We start from the raw sequence: 17,613 nt of genomic DNA on the forward strand, positions 1-17,613 counted from the left end.
TCCCTTTTCCCTCCCACATCGCATTTCTTCTTCCCTTGCCTCACATTCTCCTCCTCCTCTGAGTTTAACAGCTTAAATGTATTTTCCAGTTGGCAGCTATGTAATGTGATGTGCGTGTAGAGAGCGTCACAAGATTGGGTGAGTGCCTGGTTCCAGCTAAATAGTCATTACTCAGGTCCCTGGCTGGCTGCTAAGTGTCACAACCATTTCAAATTCCAAGCTGTGCTGCTTGTGTGCATTTGGCCAGGCTACCCTCTCAAAGCTGTCGATGGCCCTGCAGAGGTTGGAGAGAATCCAGAACTTCAGGACCTCCCATCCTTGGCTCTCCTTTCTCAGCAGTAGGAACCCCAAGCCTACTGTGGGGGTCCCTGAGAATTCTCAGGTAACTGAAGGTAGGACTGGGTGCCTAGAGAGTGATGCTATTAGAACTGCTCACGTTCGTTAGGAACACACAGATTCTGTTGACAGAAGAAACAGACCTTAGCTTGGGGTACAAAATTTGCAGCACAAGTGAATTTTTTCGGCCTACACAATATTTAATTTTACTTTTTAAAAACTTTGGATGCTTTTATAGGAAGCATGCACTCACCAATTGGTCACAATGCCCAGCACTTCATTTCTTGTTGTTTTACACCTAACTGCTATTAACTCCCTGGCTCCTAAAGTTATTTGATGCAACTCTGCCTAGATTATTGAAATATGAATTGTATCCTTAATGAGGTCACTTGGGACTCCCTGAGGGCAGAACTGGAAGATGCATTCTCATTCCAAAGTGATCACAGTTGCCCAGGTAATTTTTTTTTCTGACAGCCAAACATCCCTTGGCTGTAAATACTCTTTTACTTAGACTTAACACTCCCCCCCAAATTATGGATTTTTGTCCCATCTAATCTTGTTTGGGATAATTAAGATGAAAATACATGTAATATTTTCTAGTCTTGGCTTATGCATACTTAGTGACTTAGGAGACCTGAAAGAAATTAATTAATTAAAATAAACATACTTTTTTGGCCTTTTTTGAATTGCGTTAAGAATGGAGAGATAGAAGGGTTTTCTGTGTAGCATAGTCATGGGGTTTGATAAAGCATAATTTTCAAAAGGTTAAAAAACATGACTCTCATGTAAATATAAAATGGACAGGTGTCACAGATTTTATTTAACTCATTAATTAATGAGGGAACCAGTAAGATGTTAAGACCAGTTCAAATAAAAATTTAGGAGCTGTGTATATATAGGCAATTTCATTAAAAAAAAAGCTAATATTTCTCAATTATATACAAAACTATTTAAAGTCCTAAAGTACATTAATCATAACCTTTGGAGTTATCTTTTCCACCAGAGAGAAAATATTTATATCTATATTAGATGAAAATCTACAAGTTAACTGCTGCCCTATGGGGTTATAGAATAGTCCAACAGAAAACTAATCAAAGGTGTAAGCCCAGAACTTCACTAAAAGATCACCCAATAATTTATTTTTCCTGTTTCCAAGTTTCAGCTAATTTTTCTGGCAGATTATAGTTATCAGCTTAGATTTGGTTGCCAGGAAGTGGAATCTGTTTCCCAAGTTTTGAAAATATAACTTTATGATAAGGATGTATGAAATGAATTCTAAAATTTAGCACATGTATTTTAGAGGTAGATTTATTTTGGATTTCAGAGATCAAGTTCCAAGTTTCTTAAACATTCATTTAAGTAAAATGGTATTGGCAATGAGAAATTCTCATTCTAAATTTTTTTATTTCCTTTACAGAAATCCCAGGGAATTTTAACTGGAACTACTCTGCAATGTCTGTATTTGAAAAGGAAAGTGAGGACAAACAAAATGGAGGTAGGTGAACTCTAAGTCTGTATGTCATTATTGTTGCCTGTAAAAAGTGCACACATGCACGCACATGTGTGTGCACTTGCACGTATGACAGATAAATAGACTGGCCAACCTACCAAACTACCATTTTAGCAAACTGACCAGGAAAGGAAATATACTTTGCAGAAGTAAATACTTTGTACTTACAATTTTAAGCTCCCTTGTTCTGTCATTTGAGAATTCTAATTTGAGTAGTTATACTTGCTCATCTTTTGTTCTTTTATCTGTACTCTTAATTTATTTTGTACTTTTATTTGGAAGTTCATCAGGAAAGCATGTGTTCCTTTTCCTCTCCCCATCCTTCACAACCGCCTCCTGCTAAAAAAGAAGTGGTTAATGTGAAAAGCAGTTGCTGAGGCTAATTAAGTCATCTTTTGCAGACTTTTTGCAGACAGAGCAAGTGGATCTGGCTATGGTGTTAGAGAGGATTTCTGTACCACTTCCGTGCTTTCCTGTGGTGTTTCAAAGTACTAAAAGGAGCTGGGGTAATCACACCCAAGCCACCTTTAAGAATGAAGCTGCCTGACATGAAAAAAGAAACCTTTTTCTAACATAAAATTTTGAGAAAGCAAGCCTGACTGTAGTTCTATATTTAGGCTTCCTTTTGAGGAGTGGAGAAGGTGCAGAGAATGAAATTAGGTCACTGATTTAAGGCCACACTATACCTTCTTTACTTTCTGTCATTATGCAGTTGTCTGATTCCTGGAAGGAGCCCATTCCAAGGGCACAGGCCCTGGTTCTAGGAAGAGGAAGTCAGGGAGCTCCCAACAGAAGGAAAAAGCAAGAAGTCCTCTCCTACTCTCAGAACTGCTGAAAGAGAGAGGGTTGAGGAAAACAGGCTAACTGACCAATTTCTCCTGCATCTTCTTATGAACAGAGAATATGGCAGACAGTGTAAATCAGTGAAGCGAGAACACACCCTCACACCATACACAACAATAAACTCAAAATGGCTTAAAGACTTAAATATAAGACATGACACCATAAAATTCCTAGAAGAGAACATATGCAAAACATTTCTCTGACATAAATCGTAACAATGTTTTCTTAGGTCAGTCTCCCAAGACAATAGAAATAAAAGCAAAAATAAACAAATGGTACCTAATCAAACTTGTAAGCTTTTGCACAGCAAAGGAAACCATAAACCAAATGAAAAGACAACCTACAGACTGGGAGAAAATATTTGCAAACGATGTGACCAACAAGGGCTTAATTTCTAAAATATACAAACAGCTTATACAATTCAATAACAACAACAAAAAAAAACCCCAAATAACCCAATCAAAAAGTGGGCAGAAGGTCTAAATAGACATTTCTCCAAAGAAGACGTGCAGATGGCCAGTAGGCACATGAAAAAGATGCTCAGCATTGCTAATTATTAGAGAAATGCAAATCAAAAACTACAGTGAGGTACCACCTCACACCGGTCAGAATGGCCATTATCAAAAAATATACAGATAACAAATGCTGGAGAGGGTGTGAAGAAAAGGGAGCCCTCCAACACTGGTGGAAATGTAAATTGGTGCAGCCACTGTGGAAAACCAGTATGGAGGTTCCTCAAATCATTAAAAATTGAGCTACCATATGATCTAACAATCCCACTCCTGGGCATATATCCAGACAAATCTATAATTCAAAAAGATACATGGACCCCTATGTTCATAGCAGCACTATTTACAATAGCCAAGACATGGAAGCAACCTAAACATCCATTGACAGATGAATGGATAAAGAAGATACAGATATATATACACACACAATGGAGTATTACTCAGCCATAAAATAGAACAAAATAATGCCATTTGCAGCAACATGGATGGACCCAGACATTATCATACTAAGTACAGTAAGTCAGACAGAAAGACAAACATCATATGATATCAGTTATATGTGGAATCTAAAAAAATGATAGAAATGAACTTATTTACAAAACAGAACCAAGCACAAACATAGAAAACAAATTTATGGTAACCAAAGGCAGAAGGAGGGGGAGGGATAAATTAGGAGTTTGGGATTAGTGATTAGCAGATACACACTACTATATATAAAATAGGTAAATGACAAGGTCCTACTGTATAGCACAGGGAACTATATTCAATATCTTGTAATAAACTATAGTGGAAAAGAATCCGAAAAAGAATATATATACACATATAGCTGAATCATTTTGCTATACACCAGAAACTAACACAACATTGTAGATCAACTATACTTCAACAAATAAATAACTTTTTAAGAAAAGAAAATATAGAGGACAAAATACTTTAGGGAGCAGTAAGTTCAAGGTTAATGAAGAATGTGATAGTCAATAAAGACTGATTAATTTATTCAACAAATATTTATTGATCGCCAAATGCCACTGTGCTACATGCTGGCAATACAATAGCCACAAAACTAGACAGAATCCCAGCCCTAATGGAGATTATGGTTTACTGAGGGACAGCCTTTAATTAAGTAATAAGACATTAAATAATAGCACAGAGAAATGTCAAATTATATCGACGGTAAGTGCTAGGAAGTCAAGGTCATATGGGAGGCACAGTGGTTAAGACTGTGGATTCTGGAGCCATACTGTCTAGGTTTGAATCCTAGCTCCACCACTTACTGTTATTTTTGGGAAAATCTCTTAATTTCTTTATGCTACAGCTTCTCATCCATAAAATGGGGCTAATAATAGTGCTACCTCATAAGGATGTTGTGAGGATTAAATGAGTTAATATTTGTAAAGCACTGGCACATGGTAAATACTAGGTAAACGTTTATGTAAAAAGTAATTTATAAGAGCTTGGTGCTCCCATTCAGGAAGACAATTAAGAACTTGAATGTTTATAAATGTGGATCATTTCAAAAAGTCAAAATTTTTACCAATGAAAAGTAATTGGAACCAGTTTTCTTGGTCTGAATTCCTTCAGATAGGCTAAGTCTACCTACTGCAGTAGAGTTATTGCTTGTGCTGTTTGGAGCAGTGAGCAGTTAATCCTGGTCCATCCTGTTGGCCTGAGTCAACAAAATAACAGTGGCAAAACCAGTATTTGGCAGGTAACTCTGCCCTTTTCCAGGCTATCAGCCTGTTCTGGTTGGAAAACACATAGTACATAGAGTGGATGTTGACTGGTTCCAGCATTTTGCTTACCTACTCTCTCCTTTCTATTTTTCACTACTTTCTTAGTTCAAGCTCTCACTGTTTCGAGCATTGATTATTGCAGCAATCTTTTAAGTCTTTATTCTGCAATCTGTTCCTCTGTAAATACGTCATATTAATCTTTCTGAAATTCCGGTTTTATCACATTTTTCCCTGCTCAGAATCTTTCTGGGATTCCTTGTCAGCTACTAGATAAAATTTAAGGTCATTAGCCTGCATTAAAAGCCTGACTTTATAGTCTTGTTTCCTCCCTCCTTCAGACTCTTCCTACCTACTGTACTATCATACAACTTGTCTAGTCTCAGTGCTGAAAATTTCATTAAGTTCTTTTTTTCTGCCTAGATACGTGTTCCCTACATCTATCAATATATTGAATCTATATTCATCTTTTAGGTTTAGTGCAAGTCCTGTATGAAGCCTTCTCCAGCAACTCTAGCCACCAGTGCCCCCCACGCCCCTGGCATTATCTTTCCTTCTTGAATTCCTATAGTGCTTGATTTCTATAATTTTTAAAAATAATAGCCTTATTAAGATATAATTCACTTGTCATAAAATTCACCATTTTAAAGCACACAACTCAGTGATTTTCAGTACATTCACAGAATTGTGAACCATGACCATAATTCAATTTTAGAAAATTTTCATCACCCCCAAAAGAAACCCCGTACCCGTTAGGAATCACTCCCAATTCCCCCCACCTCCAGCCACTGGCAACCACTAATCTATTTTCTATCCGTATGGACTTGTCTATTCTACACATGATATATGCATAACATATACACATATATATAGAATCAAGTAATATGTAGCCTTTTGTGACCAGCTTCTTTCACTTAATGTTTTCAAGGTTCATGCATATTGTAGCATATATTAGTACCTCATTCCTTTTTATGGCTGAATATCATTTCATTGTATGGGCACACGACTATTTGTTTATCTGTTCATCAGTTGATAGATATTTACATTGTTTCCACTTTTTGGCTATTATAAACAATGCTGCTATAAACATTTACGTACAAGTTTTTGTGTGGACTTCAATTCTCTTGGGTTTCTACAATTCATTGTAAATCTTATTAATATCCTGCCTTGAACTTTTACTTTACTGTTTTGCATATATGTTGAGTTTATCTACTAAGTTATCTACCTAGCCCAGTGCCTACAGAGTTCCCTCTGTCCTGGAGAGTTTACAAGCTTGTCCCATTTATTATACTTCTCCTTTCCCTCAGCTTTACCACCCATACACATATATTGATACAAATATCATCATTGTTATCATCACCACTACCACAACACAACAGTAAAAATTATTAATAAGTATTGATAGGTAGTTAAATAATACTGGGTAGTAAATTCAAAAGGGTGAGATACACTTGTATGTATTGACATGGAAAGATCTACAATACATATTATGAAAAGAAAAAAGCAACTAGCAGAGCAATACATATAGTAGCATCTCATTTGTTTAAAAAACACATATAGGTGTTTGTGTATACGTATATGTTTGTAAGTAAATACTCTAAGGAAGGGACCCCTAAAGGATATACGCCAATCTGTTAACAGTGGTTTCCTTAGGAAAGGGAGAAGGCGTGGGAAAGGAAACTTTATATTTTTTCTCTATATATTTTTGAGTTTGGATCTTTTACACGTAAAATATGTTTGCTTTACTTTGGTGATTTGAAAAACAATTAAAGAAAAAAGTGTAATCGCAAAGGAAAAAAAACTAAGTTGGAGAAACTAGAAAGAAAGGACAGAAGAAGAAATAGTACGAAGGAAGAGGGCATAGATATTGCAGCATGTAGGGCAGAAAATTAATCAGAGCCTTAGTAATAGAATCCTATGCAACACCACATCTAAATAAACACAAAAAAATAGACATCAATGTTGCACAACTCTGTGAACATAACAAACACCATTGAATTGTACATTTTATTTTAAACAGATGCATTGTATAGAATGTACATTATATCTCAATAAAGTTATTAAAATAAAACAGACATCTAAAATTTTTAGAGCTAGTTTCTAGAATTCTGTTTATTTAGAAAATTTAAAGCAACAATTGAATTAATTTGTAGGAACTTTTCTTGACCTCAGTAAAAGTCAGGGTAGCCAGATAAAATACATGATTCCCAGTTAAATTTGAATTTTAGTAAACAATGAATAGTTTTTTAGTGTAAGTATGTCCCATGTAATATTTGGGACATATTTTGTTTTTGTATTTTTATTTGCTAAATCTGGCAATGCTAAACAAAGGGAATTAAATTTTGAATCTTTTATAGTTAAATTGTTTCTTTGGCATCACCAAGATTTGCTCTTAGGTCCAGCTTTGTGTGAATGGCATTTTGTTTCTGATGGCCTTTATCATAACTTTCCCAACCTCTCATCTCCTATCCCAAGGAAGGTTTTATGATTGAGAAGCACTGAAAGTGATGTCTAGTAGTTCAGTCAAACATGATGGTTTTTACCTTTACCACATTGATGAGAAGTCATTAGTTCTACATTTCAAATGAGGTCAGAATGGTAAAGCACCACTCTCAACTCCCACCTCCCAGTTGATGTTTCTGTCAGCTTCTCCCTTGGAGAGGAAAGGGGAAAAAAACGAAGGTCTCCAAGAGGAGTAGGGGGAGGGGACTTTGGTTTTGAGCACATTCTGAATTGTGTCAGCCAAATCAATCTTGTATGACATCCTGTTAATAAATGAGGGTTTGCTTTTTTTTTTTTTTTTGCTTTTTACTATCTTTCTTTTCTTTAGTGTCTTGTCCTTTGAGCAATTCTAGTCTTGTTCTGCTAAACTTGGACAGAAGAATTAGTGAAGCTACAGAGGATGATCAGAGGCATGGTAACAGGAGAGCTACAGTAGTTCAAGAACTAGACTTTTCATGACCTTCAAGGTTTTAGAGAGCTTCCTCTCCAGGTTGTTTTTGACACTGCACTCTACCCACCCTCTTCAGTCATGCTGATTATCCTCCTGTTTGCTGACCTTAGAAAGATCAACAAAGAATTAGTCTTAGCTGGGGTTTCTCTTTCAGTCCAGCTGTTCTGTGATAATATAGATACTCCCACAAGGAGGAGGAGGTAATTATTCTCCTTTGGAGGGGTTTGGACAGAAATCTGACCATGATTCAACAGAATGTGTTTCTAAGCATCTATTCACTTGTGTGCTTGTTCATTCAACAAATATGTGTTAAATCCAGGGCCTAATGCTGAGCTAACCAGTGGGATACAGAGATTTAAAGAAAAGAAAAAAGTAAAAAAGACATGGTCTCTATCTTTAAGGAGGTCTTTGTTTAGTGGGAGAAGATGGTATTAGAAGTATTATAAATGAGCTGAATGTAAACCATGAGACATAGCAATGGGTAGACTGAACCAGAAACACGTAATGAAATGGTGATGAGACAGCAAATTAGTTACTGCCTCTTCCGCAGGACCGCTGACCCTGGACTTTCCCATGATGACTCTCAGCTATGTCATTTAGCTATTCTTCATACCATTCTTTAGATAGAAATATCATCTGGTGACTGCACTCAAGATATCTTAGAGATGCAGTCTGGAGAGATGAAATATAAATGTTCTTGTGTACCCAAGACTGGAAGCCATATGGGCAGCTAAATCAACTGATAGCTATAATGTTCCCATTATGCTTTTTGACTACTAGGATAAATTGTGATCATTTGGAATCTAAGAAATTCCAGAATTCCTACTGTAAATTGATTCCAACTAATCTGAGCAGAAATTCCAGAACTTGGTCAGTTATCCTTCCCCTGGCACTCTCTTCACTGATTTTTAGAGATGGGTAAGTTTCAGTCATATGCATTAAGTGACTTGGGTGAAATCACCTAGGCCTGTTGATCTAGAATGACAGCAGGGGGTTATTGCTGAGTTTCTCTCACCAGCACCTGGGCTTCCTTGATCTGGGAGTCTGGTGGTGTAAGGAGAGGGGACCTTGACTAATCCACTGGTTAGAGACTTGCACTCCTAAAGGTCATCTCACTGCTCTTCTGTCTTTAGTTGGAAAATCCTATTTGTGATTGCTTTCCCACTGTGAGCAAGGAGGTATTTGCTCAGAACCTCCTAAGACTGATTGCCTCCTGACCACCTGGCCTGACTTCCTTTTTCTCCCTCCCTCCTTCTTCCTCCTGCTTCTTTTTCTTTCTGTGTGCCACTTTTTCCAGTTCCCTCTTACAGAGCCCATTTTCCTTTTTAGTTTCTGCCATTTCCTTCTCTGGGTGCATCTCCAATTTTCTGTAGCTTTAACTCCTAAAACTTGAGATTGGATTACATCAAGATTGCTTAAGAGCTATGTTTTTCACTCTAGCATTTGATTCAAAACTCTTAAGTACATACTTAGAGGCTTCTCCTACTTTGACACTTCTCTTCTACTAACATCCCACCAAGGGATTTTCCATCACTAGACTGTGGCTTTTGTACCCTTTCTTCTTTACTGGCTGAGTCAGCTTAGTATATCCACAGGAGATAGCTGAAAGTTCAAAATCTACTTTGAGCACAGACAACTGTATCAGTGATCCTTGTGGAATCTCCTTGACATAGCATAAGATAAAGGACAAAAAAATATCATTTAATGAGTACTTTTGATGTGTCAGGTATTATGTAGACAGTTTATGAGTACCATCTCATTTAACCCTCATATTAGCAGATAAGGTAGATTTTACTATCCCGTTTTACACATGAGGAAACTAAAGCCCAGAGATGGAAAATGACTTGCCCTAAGTCACTTAACAGTTTAGTCACAAAGCCCAGTCTAGAACTGCTAAAATTTTCTGAGCATTTTTTGATGTATTTTTGATACATTTTTGATGTATTGGGAATTGTTCTTAAGTTTTGCGTGCCTCAATTTATTAATCCTCACAATAACTTTATGAGTAGGTATTATTATTATTCATTTTACAGATGAAGAAAATGAGTCTCAGAAAGGTTAAGTAACTTCCTCAAGGCTTTGTAGCTGGTGAGTGAAAGACAGATTTGAACCCTGGAAGTCTGACTCAATTGTCCATGTTCTTTTTTTTTTTTAATTGAAATATAGTTTATTTACAATATTGTGTTAGTTTCAGGTGTACAGCAAAGTGATTCAGTTATATATATTTTTTCAGATTATTTTTCCATTATAGGTTATTACAAGATATTGAATATGGTTCCTATGTTCTTTTTCTTTTTAATATAAATTTATTTATTTTTGGCTGTGTTGGGCCTTCGTTGCTGCCCGCAGGCTTTTTCTAGCGGCAGTGAGCAGGGTCTACTCTTCGTTGTGGTGCGCAGGCTCCTCATTGTGGTGGCTTCCCTTGTTGCGGAGCACAAGGGCTCTAGGCGTGCAGGCTTTAGTAGTTGTGGCTCGCAGGCTCCAGAGCACAGGCTCAGTAGTTGTGGTGCACGAGCTTAGTTGCTCTGTGGCATGTGGGATATTCCCGGTCCAGGGCTCGAACCCATGTCCCCTGCATTGGCAGGCAGATTCTTAACCACTGCGTCACCAGGGAAGTCCCGAGTTCCTATGTTCTTAACCACTGTGGAAGCCTGCCATGTTTTTAACTCTAAGTCAACTGCACATTTTATAATACCAAGTTGCCTTGCTTCGCCAAGATGTCTGACCCTTTCATTTCAGTGATTTTTACCACCCTCAGGCCAGCTCCCAGCACAGGTCCTTGTGAAACCAGGCCTTCGCTGAACAGGCTGTAGACTCAACCCTTAGTTCCCAATGAAGGATGCATTTTCCACAGTCACCAGAGGCTAGAGCTAGGTGTTTGTCCCCTTGAATTCCATAGCCATGACTACTTCAACTAGACCATCTCCTAGACTCTCCTTGTCTAAGCTAATTTTCAATCTTCTGTAGTTCTAACCTCTCATCCATAATTCACATTTTGTCACTCTTGTTTCAGCCAAACAGAAATAAACTTTGAATTAACAGGTGTTGGGGAAAACACTTGGTCATCCCAGTCTTTTCTCAACAATATTCACAAGCCCTAGGGAATCTTGAATTAATCTTTCATTATCTCATCCAAAAATTTTTTCTGCCTTTATTATCTCAAACATGACTTGCTACCTTCTTTCCTTAAGCTTGTCTTCTTTTTCTCTCGGACTTTTAGTTTCTTCTCCTAGACGCTTGTGCAAACTGAAGTTTTAACCACTTTTCTCATTGTTCCTGCTTTTCCTTTTTTTAGAGGCATCTTATGAAAACCAACTTTATAGCCTTCAGTTGCTCTTCCCTTCCTGGTTATAATCCTACTTTCCTTCTTCTTTCCTTTTCTTTCATAGCAGGTCGGGGATCAAAGAGCCAGAACTAGGTGTTGGTTAATGCCGTCCCCAACTTAGAAGTCTCAATCTGTCTCTACCAACTCAGGCTCTGAACTTTGGGATCTACCTGCTTTACTTTACTCCTAAACTCAAAGAGGGACGTATGTATTTAGTTGTTTTGCAGAGCCTCAACTCCATGTATCCCTTGGGTTGCTGGGCTTAGAGAGAATAGCCTGGTGCACCCAGATAAATTGCTGGGAAAACCTGTTAGACCTTTATTAAGTTAAAAAAAAATAGTTAGTGATATCTAGGATTAAATTTAATAAGAAATGTGAAATTCAATAAGAAAATATTAGAACTTTATCAAGAGGCATAAAATAATATTTTTGAATAAATTGAGGGGCTGTGCTGGTCTGTTGGGTATGGTTGGAGGGGCAAATGGCATGAGAGAGACTGATTTTATTCACCAATGCCTGAGCAAATTGAGTATGAACATAGTAGAAAAGTAGCCTGCTCGTGGATTGGAAATCTCAACGTCAGTCGAAACACCAGTACTACCCTGGTACTCTGCCCTAATCAGTCAGCCATTTGGGCCCCTGAGAAAGTCCCTGCAGAAAGAGTATAGGTCATGCAGCAGCTCTACATCCTAGACACAGCTAAATTATCTGAGCCATACATGTTCCACTGCTTTGGATAACCTAAGTTATAATGGCTAGCAGAAGCTGTTGTATCACCAGATTGTAAATAAGCCACTAACTAGTCAAAACAGAGTACAAAACAAAACATCCTATCAGTCCCATCTCAACTTCCCCTCTCTTTATTCAGCTAATCCTAGTAATCACAAGAATGAAACAAGAAAGAAATACACTAGTCCGGGAGAACAAACTATAAGCTGCATAGCTGGGTGGTAAACTAGCCCAGGGAAGACTTATAGCCACTTGTTTATGTATTGCTAGCAAGCTGATTGTACAGACATGATCATCATGCACAAAGAAATGGCTTCCTGGGGTCACACCAGTCTCCCTCCAGGGATGTAGTATGCTACTGGATGGGGGACGAATAGTGCAAAAAGGTCAACTCTCTCCAGATTAATCTGTGTAATTTCCAAATCTGTGTACTCAAATCCTTGAGTAAAAGGAGGTAAACATCCCAGTTTCACCTTTCCTACAATTTGTGCAAATCTCTGAACTTCAAGCACTGCCCATTGTGCAGACTTTGGCCCCTTATATTTTCTGTAAGAAATTTAGTCTTGTGCTGATTTCATGATGTTTAGTCATTTTTGCTGACAACCAGAGGAGGAATAAAGGAAATTACATGAAGAACTATAAAAGTCCCTGTCTTATCATTGGCTCTTTCCTCAGCTTTCAGAAGTCTACCATCTTAGCCCCCTGAGGAAAGAAGTGTGATTTTCCAGACCTGACTGTTCTTCCCATGGGAGGTAGCTCTGCCTTTTCTAATAACCCACTTTCACTCCATCCACAGAATTTTAGTGAATAAAATTTTATTTGTCTTCATCTCTAGTCAAAACTCTAATCTTGGGGCTTCCCCGGTGGCACAGTGGTTAAGAATCCTCCTGCCAATGCAGGGGACACGGGTTCGTGCCCCGGTCCTGGAGGATCCCACATGCCGCCGGAGCATCCAAGTGCATGCGCCGCAACTGCTGAGCCTGCACTCTGGAGCCCGTGAGCCACAACTACTGAGTCCACGTGCCACAATTACGGAAGCCCGCACGCCTAGAGCCCGTGCTCCACAACAAGAGAAGCCACTGCCATGAGAAGCCCACGCATTACAACGAGGAGTAGTCCCTGCTCACCGCAACTAGAGAGAGTCCATGCACAGCAATGAAGATTCAACACAGCCAAAAATAAATAAATAAAATAAATTTATTTTTTTAAAAAAAACTCTAATCTTGAGCAAACTGGACAAAATGATTCTGAAGTTTATCTAGAAGAGAAAATAGACAAGAGTAGCCAAGAAGTCTTCTTTAAAAAAGAAGACTTGCTATCCTATATTAAAAGTTACATAATTTAAAAGATGAATGGAAGGAGGGATAAATTAAGAGTATGGGATTAACAAATAAAAACTACTATACATAAAATAAGCAACAAGGATTTACTGTATAGCACAGGGAATTATATTAAATATCTTGTAATAGCTATAATGGAAAATAACCTGAAAAAAATATATATGTGTAACTGAATAATTTTGCTGTACACCTGAAACTAACACAATATTGTAAACCAACTGTACTTCAATTTAAAAAAAATATTTTTAAAGATGGATAGAACAACGGAACTTAATAGAAAACCCAGAATTATATTCAATATGTTAGAATTTAGTACGTTATAAAAATGACATTTAAAACCAGAGTGGGATAAAATATTTGCAAATCACATATCTGATAACTGATTTCTATTCAGAATAGATAAAGAATGCATAGCTCAGTGATTAAAAAGATAATTAAAAATGGGCAAAGAATCTGAATAGACATCTCTCCAAAGAAGATATATAGGACTTCCCTGGTGGCGCAGTGGTTAAGAATCCGCCTGCCAATGCAGGGGACATGGGTTCAATCCCTGGTCTGGGAAGATTCCACATGCCATGGAGCAACTGAGTCTGTGTGCCACAGCTACTGAGCCAGCGCTCCAGAGCCCGTGAGCCACAACTACTGAGCCCGCACGCCACAACTACTGAAGCCCACACACCCTAGAGCCCATGCGCCGCAACTACTGAGCCCACGTGCTGCAACTACTGAAGCCTGTGCACATAGAGGCTGTGCTCCACAACAGGAGAAGCTACCACAATGAGAAGCCCACGCACTGCAACAAAGAGTAGACCCCACTCGCTGCAACTAAAGACCTCAGGCAGCAACAAAGATCAAACACAGCCAAAATTAATTAATTAATTTAAAATTTCCTTTCTCATTAAAAAAACAAACAAATCAAAAAAAGAAGGTATATAAATTGTTCAATAAAACACATGAAAAGATACTCAATGTCACCATTAGTCATTATGAACATGCAAATCAAAATCACAATGAGATATTACTTCATATCCACTAAGATGGTTAAAATAAAAAACAGTCAATAACAAGTGTTGGCAAGGATATGGAGAAATTGGAATTCTCATACATTGTCAGTGAGAATGTAAAATAGTGCAACTGCTGTGAAAACCTTTTTGGCAGTTCCTCAAAATGTTAAAACTAGAGTTACCATATGACCCAGCAATTCTACTCCTATGTTTATACCCAAGAGAAATGAAAACATGTTCACATAAAAACTCGTATGTGTGGGCTTCCCTGGTGGCGCAGGGGTTGAGAGTCCGCCTGCCGATGCAGGGGACACAGGTTTGTGCCCCGGTCCGGGAAGATCCCACATGCCGCGGAGCGGCTGGGCCCGTGAGCCATGGCCACTGAGCCTGCGCGTCCGGAGCCTGTGCTCCGCAACGGGAGAGGCCACAGCAGTGAGAGGCCCGCGTACCACAAAAAAAAAAAAACAAAAAACAAAAAAACTCGTATGTGAGTGTTCATAACACAGGGCCTGACACCAGCTAAGAACTCAGTAAATGCTTGTTGAACCAATGAAGAATCGAAGAGGCTATAGGAATGTTTTATTCAGGACAGAAAGAGGCTATAGGAATGTTTTATTCAGGACAGAAAGATCTGTATATTGATAATATACAGTTTTAATACTTTTCATAACATGATAATGGGCTACTTGTAATAGTTTGTAACACCTATGTGTTTTGATGTGATGATTTTGTATGTGGTGTTGTTATCAGGCTGACTCCACTAAATTGCAAGTCCCTTGAAGTCAGGACTCTGCCTTACTCATCTTTTTATCTCCCCACAGCATCCAGCACACTGGTTTCTGTGCAGTAGATGCTCAGTAATTATTTATTAATTCAAATTTAGTCAAGCAAGTTTAGGAAAGGCTGCCTTGGAATGAACCTCAGATATCTTAAACTATGGCTCTGTAATTAACTTATGAAGGAGAACTGGGTTTCTGTGTTTGGCAGTAATGTTGGTGCACACCAGCTTGTTGTCTGTGGAAACATAATCTAGGATTACTAGAAGCATTAATGGTGGAGAACTCCTCAGAAGTTACTCGTCCTCTTGCCTCTAGAAAGCTTCAACAAACACTTTAGGGTTTCTATTTTTATTGTATTTCTTGATTCTTTGAATAAAGAGACAAAATCCTATTTGTGGGCAGATATCCTCAGTGAGAAAGTGTGAGAAGCTAGTGAAGTCTTCATTAGCAGCCAGCATCCCAGGCTGATCTACAGAGAGGCATCCTTCTCATCATTTCTCTCTTCTTTTTCAGCACAAGAGAGGTATCTGCAAGCCAACAACAGAGAATTTAACAGTCTGTTCGGATATCCGGTGAGTATCAGGTCTCTAGCTATTTCAGGAGGGGGCTGGTATTTTCCTCTAATAATCCCCGTTGTCAGTGAGGCAGGAAATTCTTTGTAGATGTAGATTCTACAACATAGGTTCTACTTTCTTTCAAGCTCCTATACAATGAGGGCTGGTACAGTGAGGGCTCAGAAACCAAATTAATACGGTGACCTAGACTCAGGGGAGAATGTGTCTCAAATTTTGGGTTTTATATATATCTTCTAGAAAAGAAATATTGTAGCTTGCACAAATGAAAGCATAGTTCTACAACTTTCTTTTTTCACTTAGACATCTCTCTATGACAATATGTGTAGACCTTCCTAATTCATTTAATAGCAGCATAGTTTTCCATTGTATCAATATACCTTAATTTATTCAACCAGTTTCTTATTATCATTTTAAAAGTCTCCATTTATATGCAGGTGTCCCCTCCAAAAAAATTTCTCCAGTGTTTTGCTATGATAAATGGTCCTAAGTGAACACCATTATACTACATATACTTCAGCACATTTGTGTGAATATACATTATGAGAGTTTCCTTGAAGTGAATTGGCTGGGTCAAAAGGAAAACACATTAAAATTTTTGATACATGTTGCCAGATTGCCCTCTAAAAAGATTATATCCATTTATATTTCTACCTATAGTAAAGACTGCTCACTTCTCCATATTCCTGCCAAACTTCATATTATCAATCTTTTTTATCTTTGCCAGACTCTTAGATGAAAAATGACATTTTGTTTTCTATCTTGCCTTAATTTTGAGTGAGAGCAATAATCTCTTCATGTTAATTAGCCTTTTGTATTTCTTTTTATGGAAACTACTGTTAATGATCTTTGCCCATTTTCTATTGGATTCTTTTTTCACTTTTTAATTTATTTATAAATAAGTAACTCATACAAAGATATATGTTTAAAAGTCATGCTCCAACACCCTATTCTTGCCCTCATCTCTGCTCCCTATAGGGAACCACTTTTATTAGTTTCTTGTGTATTCAGCAGTGCTTCTTTGTGCAAATAAAGCAAATACAAATATATATTCTCACTTTCCCACTTTCTTAAACTATTCTGAACCTTATCAGTATGTCCTGGAGATGTTTTCATAATTATAATTTCATGATAGCTTTTTTCTTCTTTTTTCAACTGCATAGTATTTCCTAGGCAGATTTAGCATAGTTTATGTAACCATTTCCTTTTAAATTGACATTGGATTGTTTCCAATCTTTTATAATTACAAGCAATTTTTACATATATGTTACTTTGTGCACATGTAGATATATATATATAGTGCTATAAGTATATAATATATATACATAGATATACATATTTGTAGTCTCTGTAGGATATTTATGATTTCTGAGTTAGAGAGGCTCTGGATAATAAGAATATTTAGGATATGGCCATGGGAACAGGTTTCCCCCTCTCTATCTTCTAGAGCTACATAAGAAGCTCTATGGTGCAGTAAAACTAGGTTTTGGCATCAGACAGACCTGAGTTTGAACACAGCTCTAGTCTTTACTAACCTTGTAGCCTTAGGCACATTATTTAACTTCTTTTCTTCAGTTCCCTCATCTATAAAAAGAGCATAATAATGTTCACCATACATGGTGATTGTTAGAGTTAAATATGGTTGTGAAAAAAAAATATTAGTTTTCTTTCATCAAGAAACTATTACCCCTTGACAAAAGGGTACAAATTTCACTCATCTCTGTAACTACTGTTCCCATCACAATATTTGGCACATAAATGGCATTCAATAAACATATGCTGGATAGCTGATGAAAAAATAAACAGGTTTGACTATTATGTACTTAACAACCATTTCATTTCCCTGCCTATCCATTGCTCATTTTCATCCTATTTCTCTAATTACTTCCATTCCTATTCCTTTTCCTCTTCTCAATCCCCTAACTACTAATTCTCATTATATACTTGGCCTTCTGTTCTCTATACCCCGCTTTAGCAGTCAAA

General features: G+C 37.6%; 1 protein-coding gene across 2 annotated transcripts in view; it reads left to right on the forward strand.

The window, feature by feature from the left end:
* LOC101278894 (phospholipid-transporting ATPase FetA-like) overlaps positions 1–17,613 on the forward strand; it is a 94,372-nt gene that overhangs the window by 21,791 nt on the left and 54,968 nt on the right. Inside the window, exons 2-4 of one of the 2 annotated variants that reach the window (XM_004271519.3) lie at positions 281–392; positions 1,754–1,831; positions 15,572–15,630. In XM_004271519.3, the coding sequence (XP_004271567.2) occupies positions 281–392; positions 1,754–1,831; positions 15,572–15,630 (249 nt within the window). The remainder of the gene's footprint in view (positions 1–280; positions 393–1,753; positions 1,832–15,571; positions 15,631–17,613) is intronic. The other variant, XM_049710749.1, reaches the window with a different exon arrangement.

Source organism: Orcinus orca, chromosome 6 (genome assembly GCF_937001465.1).
Source record: "Orcinus orca chromosome 6, mOrcOrc1.1, whole genome shotgun sequence".
Taxonomy (NCBI): Eukaryota; Metazoa; Chordata; class Mammalia; order Artiodactyla; family Delphinidae; genus Orcinus; species Orcinus orca.